The sequence below is a fragment of the Protopterus annectens genome, chromosome 8.part1 (genome assembly GCF_019279795.1).
Source record: "Protopterus annectens isolate FY-2018-M chromosome 8.part1, PAN1.0, whole genome shotgun sequence".
In the NCBI taxonomy this organism is placed as follows: Eukaryota; Metazoa; Chordata; order Ceratodontiformes; family Protopteridae; genus Protopterus; species Protopterus annectens.
The window spans coordinates 384,614,793-384,641,811 of NC_056742.1; the positions used below are offsets into that span (position 1 = coordinate 384,614,793).

General features: G+C 44.7%; 1 protein-coding gene across 1 annotated transcript in view; it reads left to right on the forward strand.

The window, feature by feature from the left end:
• Positions 1-27,019, forward strand: part of DNAJA2 (DnaJ heat shock protein family (Hsp40) member A2) — a gene marked incomplete in the record, with an annotated part of 1,055,602 nt that overhangs the window by 221,922 nt on the left and 806,661 nt on the right. Inside the window, 1 exon segment of the mRNA XM_044081956.1 lies at positions 12,006-12,065. Within this exon segment, the coding sequence (XP_043937891.1) occupies positions 12,006-12,065 (60 nt within the window).

A 27,019-nucleotide genomic window follows, 5' to 3' on the forward strand; every position in this document is an offset into this window, starting at 1 on the left:
GACTGATCCAGGACAGACCTAGTCCAAACAGCACCGCAAGTAAGCCGCATAGGCATTCTTCAACGTTCCTGCTGTACGAGCTCCAGTCAGTGATTTACCACTGTCTGTTCACTGAGAACAAATGCAGTTGCTATGTCAGGTTCTGTTGTGGGTTTACTGTGGATGATTAAACATGAACCAGCAGCTTAAAAGCATTTCAGTAATGTGTTTAATATTAGTGTAGAGCAGTTGTATCAAACTTTGTAATCGTGTAAAACTAAAATACAATTTTCTTTTATAAAAATGACCAGATATTATAAATATAATATAAATACACTGTTCTGGTTATATTTTGTGTTTAATACTTTGTTCTTCAATTTGCATTTAAAAGTTGGTATCCCACAATTCCATTGGAGTAGGCAGAGTTACATAATTTTGTTAGATTTTTGGCCAGTTGTACGTTCTTTTCATGGGCCTTTCTCCAAATTTTTGCTTCCCGGTTGAGAGGTATGCCCTCAACCCTTTCTATCCATTCCACCAAGAGCTTAACTGAAGATATGAGAGGCTGGGTGAATAAGGTACTCTTGGCGAGAGAGTTGTCCGGTACCTCTTTGGCCCCAACCCCCTCTGGTATGGGAGCAGATTCTTGCCCATCCGGGGTTTCCTCCTCTGACTTCATCTGAAGCATCAGTGTTCTTAGCTTCAAGGTGCCCAGAGCCATCTGCCCTGAATTTGGACTCGGAAGCTCTCTCTTCAGAGCAGGGAGTGACTGCGGTTCTGGGCTCCCTTCCCTTTTCGGGGGGGGGTTCAGCTTTTGAAGCCATGATAAAGAACCCTGACTACCTCAGTCAGTCCTTTTCACTTAGGAGCCAGTATCCCTTTCCTCCTCACGCCCAGATATTCAACCTCCACTCCCACTAAGTCAGTGAGTGCCAAGACTGCAGGAGTCTCAACAGTTCTCTCCTCTTCTGATACCTCCCCAGATCACCCCACTGAGGAAGTGTCTAAGAAGAAAGTGCAAGAGGAAGCACTTGGATTCTCCAGAGGACCATCACCGAAGACACCGACTTCGATGAAGGTAAAGGATCCCCAAGGTCACCCGCTGAGGTCTCCTTTGGAGACATCCTGGAAATGTTGAAATGGAGGGATAACTGGAAGTCCTGGAAATGTTGAAATGGAGGGATAACTGGAAGTCCTGGAAATGTTGAAATGGAGGGATGACTGGAAGTCCCAAAATCCCTCTTACAATGAGTCAGTGTACCTGTAGGCCTGTGGCACTCGACAGTCTACCTCTTGGATGACTCCTCCCACTGAGCTCATTCAGTTGATCTCTGTAGGTGTGGCCGGCCCCTGATACCATCAAACCTATCCCCAGGAGACCAGACAAAATTCTGTCCACCCCTGAATACAAACCGTTCTGGGCCAAAGGGTTATCAGTTGATACCATGGTCATGGCAGCAGTCACTAAGAAGGATCTGGCCGAAGAGGGTTCTTGTAGCTGTCCACCCAACAGAGTTTTGGGTGATGGCTAGGTTTGGAAAGCTGGTCTATGCATCATCAGTCTTTGCCTTAAGGGCCTTAAATTTTTTGGCATACTTCATTCATCAGTTCACCCTTTGATGAATCGTTTGTTTCATCCAAAAGTTAGAAAAACTTTATCCAGGTGTGAGAAATATGGAAAGGCACTTTGTGCTGTGGGCATATGTTTGTCCACTCCAACTTCCATTCTCTAGAAATCAGAGAAGCAGTGGAAAAATATGGTTCAGGAAGTCCCAAAGGACTATTTCAGGAGACACACTGAGGTAGTTCCTCCAGGGGCAGAGGGGGGAAACTTCAATGGAAGACACCACCTGCATGACAGAGGTGGCCCGCAAAACCAAGTTTTCAGGGATTCTTTCTTGGGTAAATCCTACCTGCACTCCTGAAAGGAGGCCTGATTGTCTTCCTCTGGAAGCAGTAAGAGGATGCTTATCCTTGCACCAAAATGCCTGGCACAAATGACATTGGATACTTGGGTGCAGAGGATTATATCCAGAGGCTATACAATTCCCTTTTCCCTTCCTCCTGTATGCAAGAAAATCCCAGACGTTCCACCCAGTCAGAGGAACAAGCAGTTCTAGAAATCAAAAAACTGCTAGTCATCCAAGGAGTCCCACCAGACCAGAGAGAGAGTCCAGAGTTCACTCAAGATTCTTTTTAATGCCAAAAAATGACCGTGACTGGAGGGCGAATTTGAATCTGTGTGAACAAATCAATTCGTCAAGCCAAATTCCAGATGGTTACGGTACTGCCCATTTTTCCATTTAAGTCGATTGGATGTGCTGAGTAGATCTTCAGGATGCATATTACCATATAAAGATGAACAAATGATCCAGTAGATTCCGTCACTTCCAGCTGGGAACCAATCACTTTCAATTCAGGGTCCTGCCCGTTGGTCTCACCACAGCCCCCAGGGTGTTTACAAAGTGTATGGTAGTAGTAGCAGCTCACTTGAGACTGCAGGGATTCAGGGTGTTTCCATATCTAGATTGTCTCATTACTACTCTGACCAGGCATCAGTTGATACAAGCAAGAGACCATGTACTCCGCGTTTGCTCTTATCTGGGAATAACTGTAAATCATGAAAAATCGAAATTGACACCAACTCAGAATTTAGAGTTCATAGGAGCCCTTCTAAGTACTCAAACTTCCATAGCTTCTCTTCCCTCTGTGAGATTATATAAAATCAGAGTTCAGTTACAGAAGCTAATCGGCACCAGAAAAGTGTCCGCTTGTCTAGTCCTTAAAGCACTGGGCTCCATGGCTGCAACTATAACTCTAGTTCCCTTAGCAAAATACAGCGAGGATGCAACAGTGGTTGCTAGTGTCTCAATGGTTAGTATTACACCAACCCATGTCAGACCTGATTTTGATCACCAGTCTTTGGAATGCATCCACCAAGCTAAATCTTTTCTGCAAAGATGGTCTTCCATGCAGTTCCTTTGTCCCATCACAACCCCACACCATGGTTACCACTGACTCCTTCCAGATTTGGTCCCCTTCAGAGGACAGCTTGTGCATCAGTACACTGGCGCTACTAGCAGTGCTTTAAAGATTGCAAGCCTTTCAGACTGATCTTCCTTCAGGAACAGTTGCGATTCAAACGGGCAATATGCCAGTGGTTGGGTATATCAGCAAACTGGAAGGAACTAAATCCTATCCCCTTTGTCGAGGAGCTCTGAGTGTGGCAATGGGTGATCTCTTCCAACCGCTATCTGATAGCAACGTACATTCCAGGGAGTTCCAGGTTGATGGCAGACAGTCTGTGTATTCTCTTGCCTCATGAGTGGTCTCAGTCCAAAGGTGACAATGTATTTTCCGTTAGTGGGCCAGCTTTGCTATTTGCCTCCCCCCTAAACAACTGCAGCAACTACTTTGCCCCTGACCCCCCCCACCCCCTCCGGGGGAGTCACCAATAGATGCTCCTCTCCACATTTGGCCCTCCAGACTGCTGAATGCCTTTCTCTCAAGTTCTCTAATCCTGAAATTCCTACAGAAAGCAATCTGGTTGAAGAGCACCTTATTGACCTCAACAAATATGGTTCCCCTTTCTTTGACCTTATCTGATCCAACAGCCATGAATTCTGGATCCAGTTCCAGACTACCTGTCTCATCCATAGGGATTAAGCCATCCGAACATTGTAAACATCAGGCTGTGTACCATTAATAGCCAGGCACCCCTCACTCTCCTCCCTGGTACGTCATGTACTCTTGGCCTTTCACAAGCCAGCTACCTGTAAACTCTGTACTAGTAAATGGAGGCGGTTTACCTTTTGGGCTTGTGATAACAGTACTGACAATTTTTCAGTGCCCTTGATAAGTCTTAGAATTTTTAGCTTCACTTTTTAAAGCAAGTGCTTTCCAATAAAAAAATAATTTTGCAGCTATTTCTAATTTCCAAATGGCTTTAAAAGAATCCTCTTTGGCTTCCCAAGCTTTGCAAGGCTTTCTTAAAAAGGAATTCTGTTGCTGAAACCCCCTTACAAAGATCTTGCTTCATCTTGGGAGCTCAACTTAATGCTACAAGCCATTGTTCAAACTTCTTTTGAACCAACATTTCTACAATTTTCTATCCTGGAAAACTATATATTTCTAGTGGAAATAACTTCTACCAGAAGTATTTCAGAAATACAAGCCTTATGTAGACCTTATCTGATTTTCCATAAAGATAAGAGTTTCACTGCGGACCAATCCTTCCTTCCTTGCCTAAGGTGGCATCAGAAACCAGTATTAGACTATTAATTTACCAGTATGTTTTCCAAATTTTACTAACAAACGCGAACATTGCATACATTTATTAGACGTTTAGACAATTACGTTTCTGTCTACACAGAACTAAGAATTTAAGAAAATCTGGCCAACTATTTGTCATTTTCATCTACAAGACTTGACCAATCAATCAGCAAAGGGACGCTAGTCAGATGGCTCAAAGACTGTATTTCCTTTATTTACACAATAAAAAGAAAATTAAATTGCTTAGGCCTTTAAAGGCATATTCTAGAAGAGCTTGTAGCTACTTCAGCAGTTTTTCAGTCTAGAGCTTCTATGGATTATATCTGTGCAGCAGCAACTTGGGCTTCTCATACCTTTATTACTCATTACAAATTGGATCTGGTCTCCAGGGGAAGAGGGTTTATTCTAAAATATCCTTAAGTTCTCCCATGGTCAAAGGTAGCTGGGGACTCTGTCCCATATGTCGAGGATAAAATGAAAATTGACAACATCTGATAAAGAAGTTATGTACTCACCATAGTGTTCCATCTGTTTTGTCCATTTTCATTAATCCTAGACTCCCTTCCCCTGGCTGCTGTTGATGTTTCCGGTGGAATGTACAATGGAGACATCACTTGTATGGTCTCAGATATGGTCTGTACGAAGGTTTTGGGGTTTTTTTTTGTCTTTCAGCAAATTTGATCTGAGGCAACTAGGAGAGGAGCATTGTGGGTAAGGGTTAGGCTTGAGATTTTGGCTTTCGGGAGCTGTAGTAATAGCAGAGTGTGTTCTGAGGCTCGGAACCGAATCCATATGTCAAGGATAAGTGAAAATAAACAACACAGATGGAACATTATGGTGAGCACATAACGTTTTCCAAAAAAAATCAGTAAGTGGAAAACAGTATCGATTCAGCAGCCGTTTTCCAGACTTCTACTGATGCACATGTTAATGTTACTGAAAAATAGAGAATATCACAGGGGGACAAAAAAAGTTCCATTGCAAGTAATTTCAGTGCAATGAGCCATTGTACTCAATTTTTTATTGCAGTGTCCAAAACAAACACAGTAGCCCTAAACATGTTTCACAATACTTTCTTTTGCATACTTAAGTCAAACCCTGTCAGTGTAACATTTAGGTTCATAGGTTCATAGGTTCATACTAGGCTATCTGCCCGAGGGCATTTATAAGCCTAGCCCATTGTTTTGTGGCTTACGCCACCCCTTTAGTATGGGGAACTATACCCATTATTTTGCTGTGCCTCTGTCGAGCAGTGACACTGAGGTAATTCCTGGGGTATATCTGCGATCTCCCATCCATTGGTCAAGATTTCTCTTGAACAAGGCCAGCGAGGTGCTCTGCCTCACATGTACCGGGATTTTGTTCCACAGCATAGGGAGTCTTTGGGTGATGAATCTATCCCTCCAGCACGTCCTATTAATAGCCGTGTCGAGGTTTAAGTCTCCCGCCCTTGTGGCTCTGATGGATCTAGATTTTTTGAGGTGAAGCATATTCATCAAATCTGGGTTTGACATGGCCTTGTATGTTAGGCAAAGGTCACCTCTGAGCAAGCGTGGCGACTGAATAGAGCTGGAGTTCTTTCAGTCGGGCAGCATAGGACAGATTTTTGAGACCCTTTATCCTTTTGGTGAGGAACTTTTGTGGCCTCTCCAGCTGCTGCAAGTGTCGGGTCAGATACATTCGAATGGGGCATTGTACTCAATCATTGGTCTGATGAGTAAAGGAGACTATGACCTCCCTTGATCTAGATGAGAATCCCTTCATGATAAGGTGGGCAATGTAGAAGGACTTCCTAACTACTTTAGCTACATGGGTGTCGAATGACAGACTACTATCAACCTGGGTCCCCAGGTCCCTGATAACTTCTTCTGTGCTCAGTGGATTGCCACCTATTTGGTAGCTAGGGGTAACCTTGTTTTTCCCGAAGGGTATGACTATGCATTTTTGGCATTTAACTTTAGGCGTGGCTCTGGCACCAGTTATCCGTTTCTGTGAGACCCTTCTGAAGGATATCTGTGTCAGATGTGTTTTCTACTATGGCCCAGTTTGCAGTCATCTGCAAACTTTGTCAGCCATAACCCTCCTGTGTTTGCTTGTACTTGGAAAAGTAGATGCCAAACAAGAGTGGGCCCAGGACTGAGCCCTGTGGGACACCACTTGTGACAGGCTTTGAGTCTGACATGGCGCCAGCAACTCTGACCCTGTGGGTTCTGTCACTCAGCCAGTTTGCAACCCATCTTGTGATGTATGGGTTAACATTTAAGCTGATGAGTTTTTCAATGATACCCGAGTGGGGTATTGTATCGAAGGCCTTAGCCAGATCGAGGTAGGCTGTATGGACTGCCTTTCCCTCATCAATGGCTTTGGTGACTGTTTCGAAAAAGTCAACCAAGTTTAAAAGGCATGATCTGCCTTTGACAAAGCCAAACTGGGTTGGATCCAAAGTCTGCAAATTCCCTATGTCTTTATTTATGAGGTCCATTATGATCCTCTCCATGGCTTTGCAGATAAGGCTTGTCAAGCTAATGGGCCGGTAATTTCCAGGGTCTGTGGAGGCACCGCCTTTGTGAAGTGGGACCACAGTTGCAGTGCGCCACTCCCTGGGTACTTATCCAGAGGTAAGACTTTGATTAAACAGCTGTCCTAGCTGTGGGTTTAATTCCTCATTGAGTTCGTGGAGCACACAGCCGGGGACACCATCGGGTCCCATGGATGCTGTGTTTTTTTGCTTTGGAGAGAGCAGTTCTCACTTGGGAGCTGGAGATGTTTGGGGGCTGCACTCATTTGGTATAGATATCTCTCCTTTTGGGGGAGGAGAAGTTTGCACTGAACCTGTCAGCCAGTATGTTGGCAATGTCTGTAGGATCAGTAATCTTCACATCATTTTGAACTAGTTCTGAGCATATCTGGGAGTTTCCTCCTAGGTTTCTAACATAGCTAAAGAAGGCCTTATGATTGTCTTTTGAGTCTTTAGCTATTTTTCTCTCGAAATTTGCTTTGGATGATTTTATGAGAGCTCTTAGTTTTTACTTATAGTGATCAAGGGTGTCTTACCTTTTAAGGATTTTGCTCTATCTTGTAGTAGCTTCCTCCTTTTGTTGTAGAGTTTGTTTATGGCTGGGGTCCACCAGACTGGGCGCTTGCCTTTGGTACAAAGAGTCTTTGTTTTGCTTGGGATTGCCTTATCCATGCAGTCCTGCAGGTGCTGGTAGAAGGCGTTTGTAAGTGATTCAGCGGCTTGAGTATTGTTTTCCATGGCTCGGGGGCCTGAAAGGAGACCACAATAGTCTTTACAAGTGTGAAGTCTACTCTTGAGAAGTCCTTTACTGTGGTCTTTTTTATTTCTGGTGGCGGTGAGATGAGCACCTCCTGCGAGATTAGTTTGTGATCTGATCTCACCAGTGAGGGGTATACTTCGGTGTTGAACATTGTGCTCCCATGTTCGTGATGATGAGATCAAGTATGTTATCTCCTCTTGTGGGGATGGTGACTAGTTGTTCCATGGCATTTGAGTTTATGAATTCCAGGAACTTTTGGGCTAGGGTGTTTGGGCTTGAGTAGTGTTCCCAGCCTATATTAGGGTAATTGAAGTCACCTAGTATGATGGTGTTTGGTGATACATTTATCCTCTAGTGTTTTCAGGAAGGCCATGTGAGTTTCCTGAGTTTGTGAGGGTGGCCTGTAACATGCTACAATTTGCAGAGCAGTCTTGCCTATGGTTAATTGCACCTGGATGGTCTCCGATGCATCGTGCGTTGCCACCAGTCTTGAGGTGTGGGTGTCCTTGATGAATATGGATACCCCCCCCTCCTTTCTTGGTATTGTCCGGATTTTGGGGCGGACCGCATGATATGAGGTAAAACCTGATAGCTGGGGTGCTCTCAGGAGCCTTGAACCAGGTTTCTGTCACAGCACAGACATCGATGTTCTCCATACTGAGAAGGGCCTCGAGTGCGTGCATTTTGAGATTTAGACTTCTGGCATTGAGCAGCATTACCCTTAATTTTTTTCCTTTTTTGTGTTCTAGGGTGGTAGGTTTAGAATTTGAGCCTTGCCTAAAAAAGGCACTATGGGGGTGGCAAGAGCCTTTGCCAATATCCGGAATCCCAGGGGTGACAGGTGCAAGCCGTCCCTTGCGAAGCAGCGTGGCTTGTCCAGCATGTCATCCCAGGCAGACAGATACTGGATCCCCTTTGAATGACACCAGTGTTTAAGCCAATTGTTAAAGCTGATCATCTTATCTCTGTATTGTGGCATCATTCTTGGTGAAGGTAGGATACTGCTCAAGGTCAGGGTCATACCTGCCTGGGCTACATAATCAGAGAGCTCCTCAATGTCTCTTTTCATGTAGTCCAAGGAGTGCGTCTCGGGTCGTTTACACCAGCGTGGACAATGACTGAGTCATATTTGTACCTGCTGTTGAGAGACCCGAGTGCTTGCGTTATGTGGCGGATTCTAGCGCCCGACAGGCAGCTTACTGTGACCTTCTCCTTACTCAGTCTGGTGAGCGGGACATCAGTGTGTCTGACTATGGAGTCACCAATGACTAGTGTGTCTGGCATTGTGTTTGGCCTTAAGGGCTGTGACTGTTTGACACTCTGACTGTGAGGTCTATGTGTTGCGGTGTTGTGTTCTGAGGTGGTGGTTGTTTTGGTGTCTGCTTTGGTGGCCTCTGCTGTTTTGGTAGATTTTTGATCAGAGCCTCCGAGTATGTCTTTGTGTGTTTATGTGAATGATTTGAGGTTGTAATGGTACTATGTGAGACTGGGTCTATAGTGTGTGTGGTAACCTTCTCCTCCTGACTGGTCTTGCCAGTCCTATGTTGAGAGAGCTCAGCCTCCAGTTTGGCCGTATAGTTGCATCTCTCGCATGTATTTGTGTTTTGTGGGAGGAGGAAAGGGTTGTCTGTGTACATGAGGCAATTGAAACATTGCCTCAATATTCCCAGGTTCACCAGCTGAGCAGGAGAGGACACTAGCAACTGATCCCTCGACATGCTAGAAGGGTAGACAAAAACTTTAAAAAAGATTCGGGGACGTGGGTGACCGAGAAATGGGGGTTGCCTTTTTGGGGTACTATCTATGACAAGAGTGCCGTATCAAAGTAATAAGTACTGTAGGAGCAAGTGCTAGGTTTAATAGATAGAGAATAGTCTACTTGGAGGCAAGTAGAGTTGATCTTTTTAGTTATAGGATACGCTGATTTGATCAGTAGTATAGTTCGAGGAAGGTAGTTTTAAGGGAAAATTTGAAGAGTGGACTTTAGGTAGCCGAATACTTTAAACCTGCTTAACCGGCACTGCCCTAGTGTGCAACAGTGGCAGCTCCTCTAAATCGCTTAACGCTTTTATACCAGGGGCTGGAAAAAGCTAGAAACTGGCCCAAAGCGACCAATAAACTACTAGTTACTGGCTGAAACCTCACAAAACTGGACAAAAGGCAGCTCAATGCTTCCCACTCCCACTGGTAAGCAAGGTAGCTTCCCTTCCCCTAAATAAGGCAAGGAAACAGTACACAGGAACTACAACCAAAGCCCAGGAATCAGCAACTCTGAAACTGGACTAAACTAGTAAAGCAGGAAAGCAAGGTAGCTTCCCTTCCCCAAATAAGGCAAGGAAACAGTACACAGGAACTACAACCAAAGCCCAGGAATCAGCAACTCTGAAACTGGACTAAACTAGTAAAGCAGGAAAAACAAGAGATATTTTTTCTTTTTTCTTTTTTCACAAAACAGGCAGAAACAGGTGCAGCAAACACTTATAAATGCTATGAATCAGCTACTACAGCTTACACAGAAGAATTTGCTACAAATACAGTCAAATAGTAACAAACAAGGATTCCAAGTGCAATATTAAGTTAAATGCAGTAAAAACAGCTTCAATGTAACAGAAAGGCAGGCGAAATACAGTTGCTAGGTATTCAGATGTGGAAAGCAACAAAAAATATACTTAGTATCAAGAAAAGTCGCTTATTCAGCTCTCTGCAGCCTGGATTACTCTGCTGGCCCACGTGGAGTCTGTGTCACTTATCCCTGAATATTCAAATGGTGAATGATGCTATACTTAGGAAAACATTTTTTCTGCTGAAAAATCGAACGTGTCTGATATGAGCAAGTTGGCGGCTTATCTATGCAGTGTTACTTTTACGCTATGAAGAGTTCTGTATGAATGTGTCCCCCCCCCCCCCGGTCACTTAGTGTCATGCCCATAGTTTTGGACTAATTGCCTATTTACCTGTGCAGCCATTTGTCATGCACATGCATTCGCCATGCTGCTGCCATGGGCAGCTGGTGGGAGACATGATAGAGGGACATGCGCTGTCACTATCTGTGACTGATTTGTGGCTGTTGTGCACCAGACTGAAGCATGATCATGTGAATGCAGCAGGTAGTAAACATTCTGCATATGCACTGGCAGCGTCGTCATACTGAAGAACGCCCCCAAATTTGTTCAGCAGTAGAAACTGGCTTTGAGCAGGCCACTCACTTAATGACCATCCATGTCTGGGGCAGGGTGTGTATTGAAGCATTCTTCAGCAATTTGTTGAGGGTTACTGACTTGTCAGTAGCCTGCATCACTTGCAGAACAAGACTGAGAAAGATTCAACATAAAAGGGGGGAGCGATTTACTCAGTAGTGCCTGTGCCACTGAAACAGCTGTGGTTATGAACAGTAAAATGCTTTTCACTTGCTAACTAGGGGTCCCTGAATTCCACCATGCCGGAGAAGGAGGTAGAGTGAGCTTGTGTGCCAAATTGACAGGTCTGGGCACTGCAAGGATGTTGGGGCAATGTTTGTGTTGCACAAATAGATGTACTTATCTGCATGTGCCAAGATTTTGTCGAAAGATTGTTGAAGCTTCATTTAGCAGAAGCCTGTGGAATACCTAGTAGGTTTCCATTTGTCTGTGGAAGGTCCCCATAGAGAGGGCTGTACATAACTCTGTATGTACAGGTATCGGAAAGCCACTTACCCCCCCCCCCCCCCGACTTGCGGACCACACAGCCTCGCCAAAGCTCATACTGTCCCCCGTCTGCTCTAGTTTTGTCCAAGACGTCCTGATCAAAATTAAAATAGCCTAGCCCTCGCCTGTGTCATCTTTGTGTGAGTGGGGTGCACCTGGTTTTGACATGGCAGAGAAGGGCACATCAGAACAGGAAATAGTTAAGCTGGTGGCGAAAGCGAACTTCTCTAGGGATTACATAGTGAATTGAAATGGTAGTTTGTTTTATAAACCTTATGTACATGGAACAGATGCACAACAGAAAGTGACTGTGAATCACATCAAGGTGGGGAATGGTCATGGATTTTTCACATTTCGCCTTTAAATCTTACTATATACCTTGATTTTCATACTAGTTTCCCAGACTACTACAAACAGCTGCACCTCAGTTCATCTGCTATGCAGAGTAGTTGCTTAGCTTAACTAATTAGGATTGTAGTTGAAGTGTAAATGGTTTATTTTGTACTGCAGTTTAAGATCTACTTGAGTAGAACAAGTCATGTGTTGCTTGCTTGGTAGATCTTTGCCATCACCTGTTAGTAGCCAAGTATTTGATGCTTTCAGAATTTTAAAGCACTAGTTTTGTGTTTCAGCACGCACATTGATGTGGAGTGTTTGGATGTTTCGAGTTGACATTTAGTATGTGTGCCACTAGATAGTGAAGGATATTTCCTGCATATAACATCTGTATATTAGTTTTTGTCAGACTTTTTAGCCATTATGATTAACCATTTAATGTGTTTTCTTTTACTAGGCATACAGAAAGTTAGCCAAAGAGTATCATCCAGATAAAAACCCGAATGCTGGGGATAAGGCAAGTATAATTTCAAACCATACATTTGTAAGGCTTTTAAGAAAGTTGGAGGCATGTTCCTGCACAAAACAGAATTCCACTGTAAAGTATGTAATTGCTGAGTTAATATGTGCATATGTTGTACATTTTTGTTTTCTTATGGTAAGTCATGGATAATTTCTTTACAGATGTCTTGCTTTTGCATTTCTGTTGCTGTATTTTGTTTCTATTAAAGCTTTTGCTAATAGCTACCTTTTCAGTGCTTGTCCTTGCATAATACATTAAGTTAACGGTTATCATGGACGACACAAGGGTTTGTATATCTGGCAGCTAGCACTGAGTAGTCTGAGTGCCATAGCTTAGAAAGACTGGGAAAAGGAAGGAAGAGGGTCCAGAAGCCATGAGGAAGGAATCTAGTGTTTAGTACTTTGTAAAAGTATGCAAAGAGGACCAAGTTGCTACTTCTAGAAAATTTGTAGACTCCAACCCTTTCCAAAAAGTCATTGATGAAGCCAATGCCTTGATAAAGTGAGCCTTAACCCTGCCTAGAATAGATTTGTTGTGGTGGGAGTAACAAAAGGTAATAGCCTGAGACAGCCATTTTGAAATCCGTTTTGACACGGGTTGTCCTTCTCATACCTGCACGAGATAAACCATATGTCAAAATTCTGAAAGGTGTTAAACAGTACGTCAGAAATTCTGAAAGGTTTTATGTAGTACATCAGAAGTTCTGAAAGGTTTTGTTCCATGTACCGTAGTTGTCTGGACATCCAAGGTATGAATTATTTTTCCTGAGATGGATAACTTGCTCAAAGTATACTCTACCACTTTAAGCATAAAAGGGGGATTAGTTCTCAAAGAAAACCCTGTCTTTGTGAAAAATGAGAGGAGGTTGACCCACCAAAAGTGTTCGCATCTTGGATACTCTGCTTACAGAGTTCAGTGATGAGCAAGACTGTCGGCAAGTCAGCCTGTTGAGCTGTTTCAAATGGAACAAACTAACACAAAATTAAGATGCCAGGGAGGAGCCACTGGTTTTCTAAGAGGTGTCTTATGCAAAAGCCCTTTCAAAAACACTTTCACATGAGATTGCTTTGAAAGAAGAGGATCCCCTGGACAGACGTGCTAAAATGTCTGACAACTGAACCTTGATAGATAATATCCTGGTATGCTCCTTAAATAGCTTGAAACATGGTCTGTCAGGACCACTTAAGTGACTTTTCAGCTGTAGCCTCAAAACAGGCTTTGTACCAAAATAATGGAGGACTGCGACAGTTATCCCACTTCACAAGAGTGGACCATCAACTTGCCTTGGAAACTACAAACCTATTAGTCTGACTAGTCTAATATGCAAAACCATGGAACTAACTGTCATGGAAATGATCAACAAAGACATAAGCAACCTTCAGGCACTGGACCCAACCCAGTTTGACTTTGTCAAGGGAAAAGGTCATGCCTGCTAAACCTGGTGGTGGACTTCTTTGAGAAAGTCACTAAGGCAACAGATGAGGGGAAAACTGTGCATACTACCTACTTTGATATTTGGACCTGGATAAGACATTCAATACAATACCCCACTCAAGTATAGTTGATAAACTCACCAAACTGGGCATAAACCCATGCATAACTCACCAAACTGGGAATAAACCCATGCATAACTCACTGGATTGCCGGCTGGCTCACAGACAAGATCCAGTAAGTCAGGATTGGTGATACCACCTCCACTAAATGACCTGTCACCAGCAGGGTACCCCAGGGCTCCATGCTGAGACCAGTCCTATTTGGCATATACTGCTGAGATAAAGGCTAATGTCAAGGGCCTTTGGATGACCAAGTTCACAGATGACTGCAAATTTAGTCATCCTAAATTTTGGCCATGGCACACATCTTGCAAGAGGGTTTAATGCAGACAGATGATTGGTACCAAAGTCACGGATTTAAAGCTCGGTGCTAAAAAATGCATTGAGTTTTAATCCATGACTAAAACGTACTGCTAAGAAATGCATTATAATGTTCGTAAGGTCTTTTGGGAACACTGCCACTAAGGCTAATTACTCCATCTGTAAGACACCCTAATAACTGACCCGGTAGTCAGGGATCTAGGAACACATGTAGACTGTCTGTTTTTTAACCAACATGTAGCCAGGGTAGTAAGAAAATCATACTGTATTGCCCATTCTATAAGGGCGAGGCATTCAGGTCCAAGGAAATCAGTGTCACTTTATTTGGCCCTTGTCAGACCCATCATTGAGTATAATGCCCTCTTAGGCATGTACCCGACTAGATATGCAACAGTTGGAATGCCCAAAGCCTCCTTACTTGTCTTGTATGGGTAGCCTTAAAGCCCTATGTCTATACTATTAACCTTTCAGTAACCTGTAGAAGACATCTTTGCCTGGCATACAGGGCATGCTCAGATCCAGACCTGATGGACCTTTTGCATGTCTGCAAAATGAACAGCATCAGAACCACTAAATCCAAGTATTTAAAATTTTCTTGTGATGTAAATAAGACATGTTGGCAAGACATATGATCCCTATGCTCTGGAACAGGCTCCCCATCCATATGAAGCAGAGTCCATCCATCACCCTGTTTCAAGTATAACCTTGACCAGTGGATGGGAAGTCTGAATTCATCCTGGGTCTGGCCCCAGTTGCTGATAGTTTGGGCATTACTGTCTGCCTCTAACATGCCACCCCCATAATGTGTAGAAACTTTCTAACTAAAATATCCCATCCTGTTAAGTGCCCCTTGGTACTTGGGGACACAGTTTGGATTAGGTTGCACAGCTAGACTTATAAAAGCCCCTGATGGTCATTGGCTTAGTATGCATCTATGAATAAAACTGGCCATAGGATAATAACTTGCACATGTATTATAAAATTGGAGAAAAACTAGCCCTAAGACAGTGCGGTCTCTTGTTGGCAGCAACTAGAGAACATTTTCCATTTGCTGATGTGATTTCCTAGTATCAGGCTTTCTCGCCTCCTTTAATACCTGCTGCATGTCCAAAGAAAAAAGTTGTCTAAAAGGTATTAAAAGCCCATCATCCAAGCAGATTGGGGTCTGGATTTATTGTTTTAACGCCCCTGATCTTATTTGAATAAGTTCAGTCTGTGATAAAGCCTTGTGGTGATTTCTAAAAGAAGAGAGAACCACTGTTGCCTGGGCCAGAAGGGAGTTGCCACAGATGTTCATCGTGCATACAGCTGCAGTCATAACAGATGGGTTCTCCTGCCGTCAGGCGGGTCCTCGGTCGGCCGAATTCCAAAGTCTAGGTCCGGCGTTGGTTGTCGTCGCTTCTTCCCTGACGTCAGTGCGACAGGGGTATAAAAGAACCAGCCGACGCCATTTTCTTCAGTCTTTCTTGCCGTGTGGTGCCCAAAGCAGAAGCAGTTCACAAGTGCCGGTCGGCCAGCTCCTGACATTACGAAAATTTTGCAACCGAAGTCTTCTTGAAAGCTAAGTAACCCGTTGGGGAAAAGTACAGTTTTGTACCTACCATAAATGTAGATGTTCGAGGATTCCATTGCTGCAGTCCTGACTATTGGGTATAGTCCGCGTCCCAGTCGGCCCGAATACCAGAGTATAAGGCTGACGTCGGTCAGGGCGCATTAGACTGACGTCAGTACGTCAGGGTACTAATGCGCATGACCGACGTCATATCCTCAGTCTTTTCTTGCCCCAGATGTCAGAAGATCCTAAAAAGACAAGTCCCAAAAAACCTGCACCAACAACATGTACAATATATATACAACAATATATACAAAAATATAAGCATGTAAACTCACCTACACAACCACCCCTAAATACAGAGGGGAAGGAGGGAGGGTAAATTGGACTGCAGCAATGGAATCCTCGAACATCTACATTTATGGTAGGTACAAAACTGTACTATGTTCTTCGTCTTCCATTGCTGCAGTCCTGACTATTGGGTAGAATCCCAAAGCAGAGGTAAGGAGGCTGGCAAATTATAAAGAAGTAGGAGCTGACAACATGCCTTGCAAAACAGCTGTGGCAAAACCAGCCCTAGACTTAGAGTAGATAGGAAGGTGATAATGCTTAGAGAAAGTATGCACTGAACTCCAAGTAGCTGCTTCCAAAATATCCTTAGTTGCCACCCCCCTTAGAAATGCTGTTGAAGTGGCAGTAGCCCTAGTGGAATGAGGCCTAATCCCAGCTGGAATCTCCTTGCCATGATGGGAATAACAAAATGCAATGCAAAAGCCAATCCACCTAGAAATAGTTTGTTTTGACACAGGCTTGCCCTGAGAACTCAAAGCAAAAGAAACAAACAACTGCTGAGACTGCCTAAAATCCTTAGTCCTGCTTAAATAATAACGCAATTGCCTGTGAACATCTAAAGTGTGCAAAATCTTCTCCCCTTTATTTTGAGGTTCTGCAAAACGTAGGCAAATGAATAGTTTGGTTTAAAGCCACACTAGAAACCACCTTAGGCATAAAAGAAGGATTAGTACGTAATGATACCCTATCCTTATGGAAAATCAAAAAGGGCTCTACTGCCATAAGGGCCTGCAACTCAGACACCCTTCTTGCAGAAGTAATAGCCAGCAGAAAAGCAGTCTTCCATGACAAGTATTTCAATTCAGCAGTAGCTGCAGGCTCAAAAGGTTGTAGAGTAAGTTTTCCAACACAAAATTGAGATCCCAAGCAGGAGTAGGAGCTCTACGTGGGGGTCTTATATTCTTTGCCCCTCTAAGAAACTGCTTGAACAAAGGATGCGAAAACAAAGGTGGGTCACAATCATAGTGAGCTGAAATTGCTGCAGCATGAATCTTTATGGAAGAGAAGGACAAACCTTTGTCCAACAATTCAGTAAGATATTGAAGAGCCACACTCAAATTAGGCTCAGAAATCTCCAAATGCCTTGCTGTACTCCAAAATAAAAATCTCTTCCATTTTTCTGCATACACTTTCCTTGTACTAGGTCTTCTAGCTTCCATAATCACACTTAAAACTTGTTGAGGAAGTTGAGACCTGCTGTGTTTCAACACAGAATATGCCAAGCTGTTAGATGAAGAGAGTGTAGTTTGACATTGAGCAGATGACCGTCCTTCTGAGATAACAGATGAGGAATCAGAGGTAAAGGCCATGGAGGCTTCTTTACCAGACTCCGCAGTAGAGGGTACCAGTGCCAGCGAGGCCAATCTGGAGCTATCAAAATCATCCTTGGCCTGTCTTGTCTGACCTTTAACAGTACCTTTGGAAGAAGAGGTAGAGGTGGAAAGGCATACACATGAAGGTTTTTCCAACTGAAAGACAGAGCATCCACTTTCCAAGCCGTGTGATGAAACCCCTTTGTGCAATACTTTGGCAGCTGGTGGTTTAGTGGAGAAGCGAACAGATCTATGTCTGGAGTTCCCATGACACTGTCAGTTTCTGAAATACATGAAGATCCAGTTTCCACTCGTGGGGATCCATGATTTGTCTGCTTAACACATCTGCTAAGGAGTTCTGTGCTCCTGGCAGAAACCTTGCCTGAAGAGTCAGTTGCAGGCTTAGCGCAGTCTCCCATAAAATCATTGCTTGCCTGCATAGAGGATAAGAATGTGTTCCCCGTTGCTTGTTGATGTACCACATGACAGTTGTGTTGTCTGTTAGAATCAACACCTGCCCTGGAAGAAGTAACTCCTTGAAAGCCATTAATGCAAACTGGACTGCTAACATCTCCTTCATGTTGATATGTAGATGCTGTAGTCTGGCAGGCCACTTGTCTTGTATCCACTTTCCATTTAGATGAGCTCCCCAAGCAATGTCCGAGGCATCTGTCGTCAAGATCTGACTTGCCTCTGGCGGGTCACAGAGAGTCCCTTGTTTAGGTGACATTCCTGAGCCCACCACAAGAATTCTTTTGAAGGCAAGGTATTATTTGAATGACAGTGTCCAAATCCTGGCAGTGCTGTGTCCATACATTTTGAGATACCATTGTAACTTCCTCATATGCAGTTTGGCATTGGGAAGCACCAGAATACAAGATGCCATGAACCCTAATGCTTGAAGGACTGTCCTTGCAGTCAGCACGGACTGATGAGATAGTTGATGGAAGTAAAGTGACAGACTCTTTTGTTTGTCCGGGGTTAAAAAGGCCATCTGGGCTGCTGTATTCAGTCTCACACCCAGAAAGCACATGTCTTGAGAGGGTACTAGACTGGACTTTATTTCGTTCACAGAATACCCTAGGCATCTTAGCACTGCGATAACATATTCCAGGTGCTGTAGAAGAACTTCCCTTTCTTGAGCCAGAATCAGGCAGTCGTCCAAGTAAGGATAGATTTGAATTCCTTGAAGCCTGAAGTAAGCTATCACTGGAGCCAGAACCTTTGTGAACACTCTGGGCGCAGTAGATAAGCCAAAGGGCAATGCAGAGAACTGATAATGAGAATTTCCAGTTCGAAACCTGAGATATTTCCTGCAACTTAGCCTTATAGGCACATGAAGGTAAGCTTCTTTGAGATCTAAAGTTACCATCCAGTGATTTTTGCCCAGCAGAGGTAAAAGCTGTTGTAACGTCAACATCTTGAACTTGGGAATGTCCAGATAAGTGTTGAGGAGAGATAAATCCAAAATTGGTCTCCACGTGTTTCCCTTCTTTGGTACAAGGAACAGGCGAGAATAAAATCCTAGGCCCCTTTCTGATACAGGGACTGGCTGGATGGCCCCTATGTGAAGTAACTGCAAAACTTGCTTGTGAGCCTCTTTTCTTTGTTGAGGAGGAACGTCTGGCATGCCTTTGAAAGGGGGCATTGTATGGAAGTAAAATCTGTAACCGTGGTGAATGATATCCAACACCCATTTGTCTTGAGTAATTAAATCCCAGTTTTCTTTGAAAAGAGACAGTCTTCCTCCCAAAGGAGCTGCCAAACGTGAATCTGCTGGCAGCTGAAAAGGCAGGTCATTGGGTCTGTTTACGAAAGGACTGACCCCTGCCCTCACCAGAAGTCTGAGCAGGAGAACTCCCTGTTCTAGGCCTAAAAGAACCTTGAGCCCTGCCCCTACCACGTCTAGACCTACCCCTAGACTGAGAATCATAAGCAGGATATGTCCACCCCTTAGCAGGCCAATTTCTACTAAACTTCGGTGGCTGCACCTGCAAAAAATCTTTAACAGTTTGCATAGACTTCATTTTCTTTAAAACTGCTTCCACAGGCGAACCAAACAACACATCAGACTGTAAAGGAGCATCCAAAATCCTTGTCTTAACATGCTCAGCTAAATTCTGATCCTTCAACCAGGCATACCTGCGAAGAACAGAACTGGTAGCAGCCACCCTCGAGGAGGCCTGTACAGCATCAAAACCACATTGCAAAGAATGCTTACCCACTTGTTCAGAGACATGAACCAAATCCAGCAACTCTTTACACTCAATACCTTCCGCCAAAGCATCCACCTTAGATTTCAATTGTGAAAGGAGATAATTCTGATATTTTAGCATGTGAAACTGACAATTCAAAGCTCTCATGGCTAGAGTGGAAGAAGTGTACACTTTCTTTCCCCACCTATCCAAAGCCCTTGCCTCTTTATCAGTGGGAACAGGATTTTTAACCACAGAAGCCTTTACCCCCTTAGGCCCTTGAGAAATAGTTTCTGGGTCCACCCTAGGACTCTTAAACAAATATTTATGAGCTTCGGGCACCCTATAATACCTATCAGGCTTAACAGGAGCAGGAGGCAAAGAGTCAGGGTTCAGGGAAGCCTCTGCAAAAACATCTTCCACCACATTCAACACAGGAGGAATAGCTAAAGGCCTATGCTGGGGTAAAACAAGAACTCCTAAGCCTTTTCCTGGAGTCAGAGTAATCCTGGCCTTCCCATTTAAAGTGCTCCCTCATGGAATGCAAAGTCTCTGAAAATGAGAAATCCTCAGGAGGAGAAGCTGTAGGGGCGGAATCATCCACATCAGAATCAGAATAAGTAGGAAAATCCTGCATATCTTCCACAGAAGATTCTGAAGCCTCTGAACACTGTTCAAAACTATCAAACTCGGTTCCACCCTAGGCGCTTATCAGGCGGGGCATAGAACCCCTAATCATAGTAATCAAATCTTCTGCCATTTTAAGCATATGTTTCTTAGGAACAGAACCCGAAATGCTAGGAGAAGCCCCCACTGAGGCTGAAGTAGGCCTACCTCTCAAAGAAGTTTTGGCAACAGAAGGAGAGGCCCTAACTACCTTGGGAAGAGAGGGAAGAACAGTCACCTGAGAAGCCCCTCAGCCTGGCCTACCTCCTGAGAAGGCACATCCTGTAAGAGTAAAGTTTCTGCCTGGGACTCTATGGAAACTCCTGGCAAAACCTCCGGCTCCACTGAGCCTTCTAACGAACCGACGTCCGGGACTGCCGGTTCCTCAACCCCTGGTTTCACAGTTTTATCCTTGCGCTTCTTGGAAGAAGCGGGAGCATCCGGCGGCATTTTATAATTACAGCTTCCCAAACACTAACCTGGCACAGTCTAACCTCCTCTTAATAGTGCGTTTGTTAAACCTAGCACAAGAGCGGCAACCAACAACGTCGTGCTCAGGCCCTAAACAAGGTATACACAAGGTATGATAATCCCTATGAGGTATCTGTTTCCCACAAGAGATACAGTTATTCACTTTTCTGACATCCGGTAAAATACTGAGGCAAGAAAAACCAAAATGTTCTAGCGGGTACTTAGCCAACTCTGTTTTAGGTCTGAAACTCGGTTTGAAATATTTCAATCGCCAACCTGCACTCGCAAAACTGCTTCTGCATCGGACCATGCGGCAAAAAAGACTGAGGATATGACGTCGGTCATGCGCATTAGTACCCTGACGTACTGACGTCAGTCTAATGCGCCCTGACCGACGTCAGCCTTATACTCTGGTATTCGGGCCGACTGGGACGCGGACTATACCCAATAGTCAGGACTGCAGCAATGGAAGACGAAGAACATCTTTTCTTGCCTCAGACCGATGTCAGACAAAGTTAATTGTATTTTATGTGGGAAGCAAATACCGCATAAGGATTTCCATTCCCTCTGTATTCCTTGTTTAGGCCCAGACCACGACGTCTCTGTCTGTCATTTTTGTGCTACATTCAACAAACACACCATTAAGCGTTGGGCAGAGTTCGCCCAGCATTATTTTGGCAAAATATTTAACTATATTATGTTGTCGGATACTCCGACTCCAGTTTTGTCTAAAAAGCGCAAAGATAAGGACCAACACACGAGGTCCGGGGCCTCTACCGACACCACGCCAAAGCAGACTATACGTGGTCCGGTTCTCAGCGAGGCACCTACGCAGCCCCTGACTACCAACAAAACTTCTTTGGCGGTGTCTCCTGTGCCCAAGGTTGCAGGCTCCTCGGCCCACACCCCGACTACAGATACCGAAGCCGCTCTTGACGGTGAATCTCAAAATGTGGACAGGTCTGCCCCCTCTCAAGGTGTCTTCAGACTTTCCTATGCTTTTTCCATCAAGGCTTTCACTAAGTCTAAAGCAGCCATGCGTTCTAAGAGACTAGCTACACAGGGCCCATCTCCAGGCCCCATGCCTAAAAAACAGATGCTTAAAATGGCTGAGGATTTAATTACTCTTATCAGGGGTCTCAACCCCGGACAAAAGGCCCAGAGTGGAGGAAGAATCCCCCTCCTCTGATCAGGGCTCCATTATATCAGAGCACTCTGAGCAGGAACATTCTTACTCCCCTTTTGAAGACACTGATGCAGAGGAGTCCATTCCCTCTGTATCCCCCCCCCCCCCCAGAGGATTACTCATTTGGGGAAACTTTGCATACCTTAAGGGAACACTTCCACTGGGAAGGCCAAGATTATTCAGATTCTAAGAAAAGGCTTAGGGAATTTCTCTTGTTACCTCAGCACAGGCCTCTGGCTATACCTACTGTCTTGGACATACTAGATGATGTTTACTCGGAGGCCTGCCTTAACCTGGACTCTCTACCTCCTGCCCCAGTCAAGCCTGACCGGTACTACAGGGTTCCTGACTCTCACCAATTTCTATACAAAAGCCATGCTGCTGACCCAGAAACCATCTCACAGGGCCCCAAGGGAATTAAGGCCTCCACTGCTAAAAATCCATTACCTTCCGAGAGAGATTCCAGATCCTTAGAAAGGTGGGGAAAAAAGGTATATACCTCTGCCACCTTAACCATGAGGGCATTAAACTGTCAGTTCCATATGCTAAAGTACCAACAGTTTTTATCACAATTGAGAAGTAAAATGTCACAACCTGAACAACCAGACTTGAAGGAGTTGCAGGATTTGATGCATAGTGCAGAACAAGTGGGTAAACATACCTTACAATGTGGTTTTGATGCTCTAGAGGCCTCATGTAGAGCTGCTGTTACAGGATCAGTCGTACGTAGACATGCTTGGCTCAAGGAACAAACCTTACCAGATCATGTCAAAGCTAAATTACTAGATGCCCCTCTACAAAAGGATGTATTATTTGGTGCTAATGCTGAGGAGGTATTAAGGAAAATGGAGGAAAAGGCTAAATCAATGCAAACAGTGAAAGATTTTCTACAGGTACAACCCCCACGTTTCAGTAGAAATTGGCCTTCCAAAAATTGGTCCTTTCCAGCCACGGACAGACCCCAAAGAGGTAGATGCAGGCGCCCGAGGGGCAGAGGGCAATCTCAAGGATCGTTTAGAGGCAGACAATGGCAAGCTCCTACTCAGAGGTGGTGAGGATAACTCACAACCATTCAGAAAGCAAGCCCAATGACTTCCCCTTTGCATGCCAAGCAAGACACAAATGGCAGCACCCTTAGGTGGAAAACTGGCATTATTTTCAAAAAATTGGCATATTGTCACAAAAGACAAATGGGTCCTGGACATTATAAACAGAGGCTACAGATTGCATTTTCACACCCTTCCAAAAATGAGGCATGCCAAACCTGCCACACAATCAAAGGGCAGAGGCACAGACAAATTGTAGATCTCATATGACATGAAAGCTATTCAAGAGGTACCTATGCACGAACAAGGTCAAGGTTTTTATTCCAGACTATTCCTAGTACCAAGGAAGGGAAAAGATTGGAGACCTATTTTGGACCTATCCATCTTAAACACATTTCTACTTGTACCAAAATTCAAGATGCTCACTCTACAGCAGCTTCTTCCCATGCTGGGCAAGGAGTCTTGGCTGGTAACATTGGACCTCAAGGAGCATACCTGCATGTCCCAGTCAGACAAAATTGCAGAAGATACCTCAGATTTCTTGCAGGTTCAACCCATTATCAATTCTCTGCATTGCCCTTTGGCTTATCTACTGCGCCTAGAGTATTCACGAAATGCCTGGCATCAGTAATTGCCTACTGCAGACTTCAAGGGATACAAATATACCCCTATTTGGACGACTGCCTGATCCAAGTGGACAGCAAGCACATTCTTCTGAAACATCTGGCTTGTGTAATAATGTTGATGTCCTTCAAGGATGCATCTGCAGTCCTAACATATGGATTGTCCTGCCTCAGGCAGCCCTTCGGTCGGCCGGATTCCAAAGTCTGGGTCTGGCCTCGGCTGATGTCGCACTTCACTAGACGTCATAGCTGCTGGGGTATAAAGGCATCAGCCGACGCCATTTTCCCCAGTCTTTCTTGCCGCGCGGTGCCCGAAGCAGAAGCTGTTCGCAAGTGCCGGTCGATCAGATCCAGAGATTTCTACTACCGAAGACTTCTAAAAAAGCTAAGTACCCCGTTGGGGACTCTTTCTTGCCTCAGCCGATGTCAGACAAAGTAAATAATTGTTTAACTTGTGGGAAACAAATACCTCATAAGGATTTCCACTCTTACTGCCTTCCTTGCTTAGGCCCAGACCACGACGTATCAGCTTGTCTAGCCTGTGCTTCCTTCAACCGACGGACGCTTAGACGTCGGTCGGAGTTTGCAGAGGAGTTTTTTGGTCCTGCTTCTGCATATAAAATGCAGTCGGAGACTCCGACTACACAATTAGCTAAAAAGCGCAAGGAAAAGGACAGACACTCGCGGTCCGTGGTTTCGGCTGAAACAACAGTTAGGCCAACCGCGAGTGTCTCGGTTTCAGCTGAAACAGAGTCCTCGGTTCTTCCTTCAGCCGAAAGCATGCCTCCGATAACCGAGGCCTCACAGAGCATGGCTGAATCTGCTACTGAAATTACTGCTGCAGAAGCAGGCACCCAGGATTTGTCACACTATTCCTTTAGACATTTCTACCCCTGCACGTGGGGCTGCTAGATCCCCTGCTTCTATGTCTATCAAGGCCTTTTCCAGGGCTAAAGCAGCTAAATCTTCTAAGGCCTTACCTACAAAAGCTCCCTCACACAGGCCTACCTCTAGTTCCCAGATACTCAGCCTGGCAGAGGACCTTATTTCTTTGATCAGGGGATCCCAACCTCACCCAGACAGGGCCTCTCAACCTCCTCCAGATAAGAGGCCTAGGACTGAACCCCCTGAACATGTCTCTACAGACTATTCCTCGGATGACTCGGATATTTCAGACCATCGGGAAGGCCCATATTCTCCTTATGAGGATTCTGATGCAGAAGACTCCATTCCTTCTGCTTCTCCTCCTGAAGAATTTTCTTTTGGGGAAACCCTACATTCTATGAGGGAACACTTCCAATGGCAGGGCCAGGATTTTTCAGATTCAAGGAAAAGGCTAAGGACTTTTTACACTTACCACAGCATAGGCCTTTAGCCATTCCTCCAGATGATGCATATAATGATGCCAGTACTGCCCCTGATTCTCTTCCTCCGGCCCCTGCCAAGCCTGACAAATATTACAGGGTCCCGGACACACACTACCACTTGTATAAGGCTCATGTTGCAGACCCAGAAACCATTTCACAGGGCCCTAAAGGTGTGGCAGCTGCCTCTGCCAAAAACCCTCTTCCCTCTGAAAGGGAATCTAGAGCATTAGAGAGATGGGGTAAAAAGGTTTATACATCTGCTACTCTTTCGGCCAGGGCCTTAAACTGTCAATTTCACATGATTCAGTACCAGGAATTTTGTTAGACCAGCTAAATAAAAAACTGTCCTCTCCTGAACCTATAGACCGCAAGTCCCTTCAGGATTTGGTACATAACTCTCAGCAGGTCAGTAATCGTTTCTTAAAATGTGGCTGTGATGCACTGGAGGCTTCCTTTAGATCAGCTATGACTGGAGCAGTGATTCGAAGGCATGCCTGGTTAAAAGAACAATCCTTACCAGACCATGTTAAGTCAAAACTCCTAGATGCTCCTATGGAGAAACAAAGTTTGTTTGGCTCCCCTGCACAGGAGGTTCTAAAGAAAGTGGAAGAAAAAGCAAAATCTGTCCAAACAGTCAAGGATTTCTTACAGGTCCAACCTCCGAGGTTTAGCAGAAATTGGCCTTCGAAGAATTGGTCCTTTCCAGACACCTCCAGAGCACAGAGAGGCAGAAATAGACGCCCAAGAGGCAGAGGTCAATCTAGGGGTGCCTACAGGGGACGTCAGTGGCAACCTGCCAGCCAGAGAAGTGCTGCCACAGCTGCAACTCCAACCACTTCCACAGGACAGACGCAATGAATTGGCTCTGGTTCCGCCTACCAGGGAACAACTGGAAGCACCCTTGGGCGGAAAGCTAGCCTTATTTTCCGACAACTGGCATTGCATTACAGGAGACAAATGGACTTTACAAACAATAGACAAGGGCTACAGGTTTCACTTCCACACACTACCAAAAAAAGAGAGGAATGCCAAACCTTCCACCAAGCCAAAAAACAGAGGCTCAAAAACAAATCAACAACTTACTACGGATGAGAGCTATAGAAAAGGTACCACCTATGGAACAAGGCCAAGGATTTTACTCCAGGCTTTTCCTTGTACCAAGAAAAGAAAATCAATGGAGACCTATTCTCGACTTGTCCGCACTGAACACGTACCTTATTGTTCCAAAATTCAAAATGCTGACCCTCCAGCAACTTCTTCCCATGCTGGGCAAGGAGTCTTGGCTGGTGACTCTAGATATCAAGGAGGCATACCTGCACGTCCCTATACGACCAGATTGCAGAAGACACCTCAGATTTCTTGCAGGATCAGAGCATTATCAATTCTCAGCATTGCCCTTTGGCTTATCTACTGCGCCCAGAGTATTCACGAAATGCCTGGCATCAGTAATTGCTCATTGCAGGCTTCAGGGAATTCAAATTTACCCATACCTGGATGACTGCCTAATACAAGCGGACAACAAGACAAAATTAACAAAAGATTTGGAAAATGTCATACAACTGTTGCAAGCCTTGGGATACACAGTCAACATTCAAAAGTCAAGACTAGTACCATCCCAAAGGATAACATTTTTGGGTGCAGAACTGGATACAACTCCTCAGATGGCTTTTCTCACAGAAGAAAAACAAAAGCAACTACCAGTCTATTTCATGACATTAACAACACAAACTCAGCTTACTGCAAGGAAAGTCCTGCAAGCCCTGGGTTACATGGCATCCTGCATAATATTGATCCCGCATTCCAGGCTGCATATGAGAAAGTTGCAATGGTACCTAAGGAATCTATGGTCTCAACACAAGCACAGTCTAGAAGCCCAGATTCCAATAATTCCATGCCTGAAAAAAGAATTCCTGTGGTGGGCTCAGGCCTGTCAGATGAACAGAGGATTGCCTTTCCACAAACCACATCCAATCCAGACCATCACCACGGACGCCTCAGACCTAGGCTGGGGGGCACACATGGAGGGCAAGTGTATACAAGGCCTGTGGACCCAAGACCAGCTGAATCTACACATAAATCTAAAGGAGATGCTGGCAGTGAAACATGCAATCCAGGCATTTAGACCATTCCTTCAACAAGGTCACCTGCTGATAAGGACGGACAATACCACAGTCATGTGGTACATAACAAACAGGGAGGTACGCACTCTTATCCTCTATGCCGGATGGCAATGGACCTGTGGAATTTGGCCCTGAATCTCAACATTCAACTACAGGCCAAATTTGTACCAGGAAAAGAAAATTC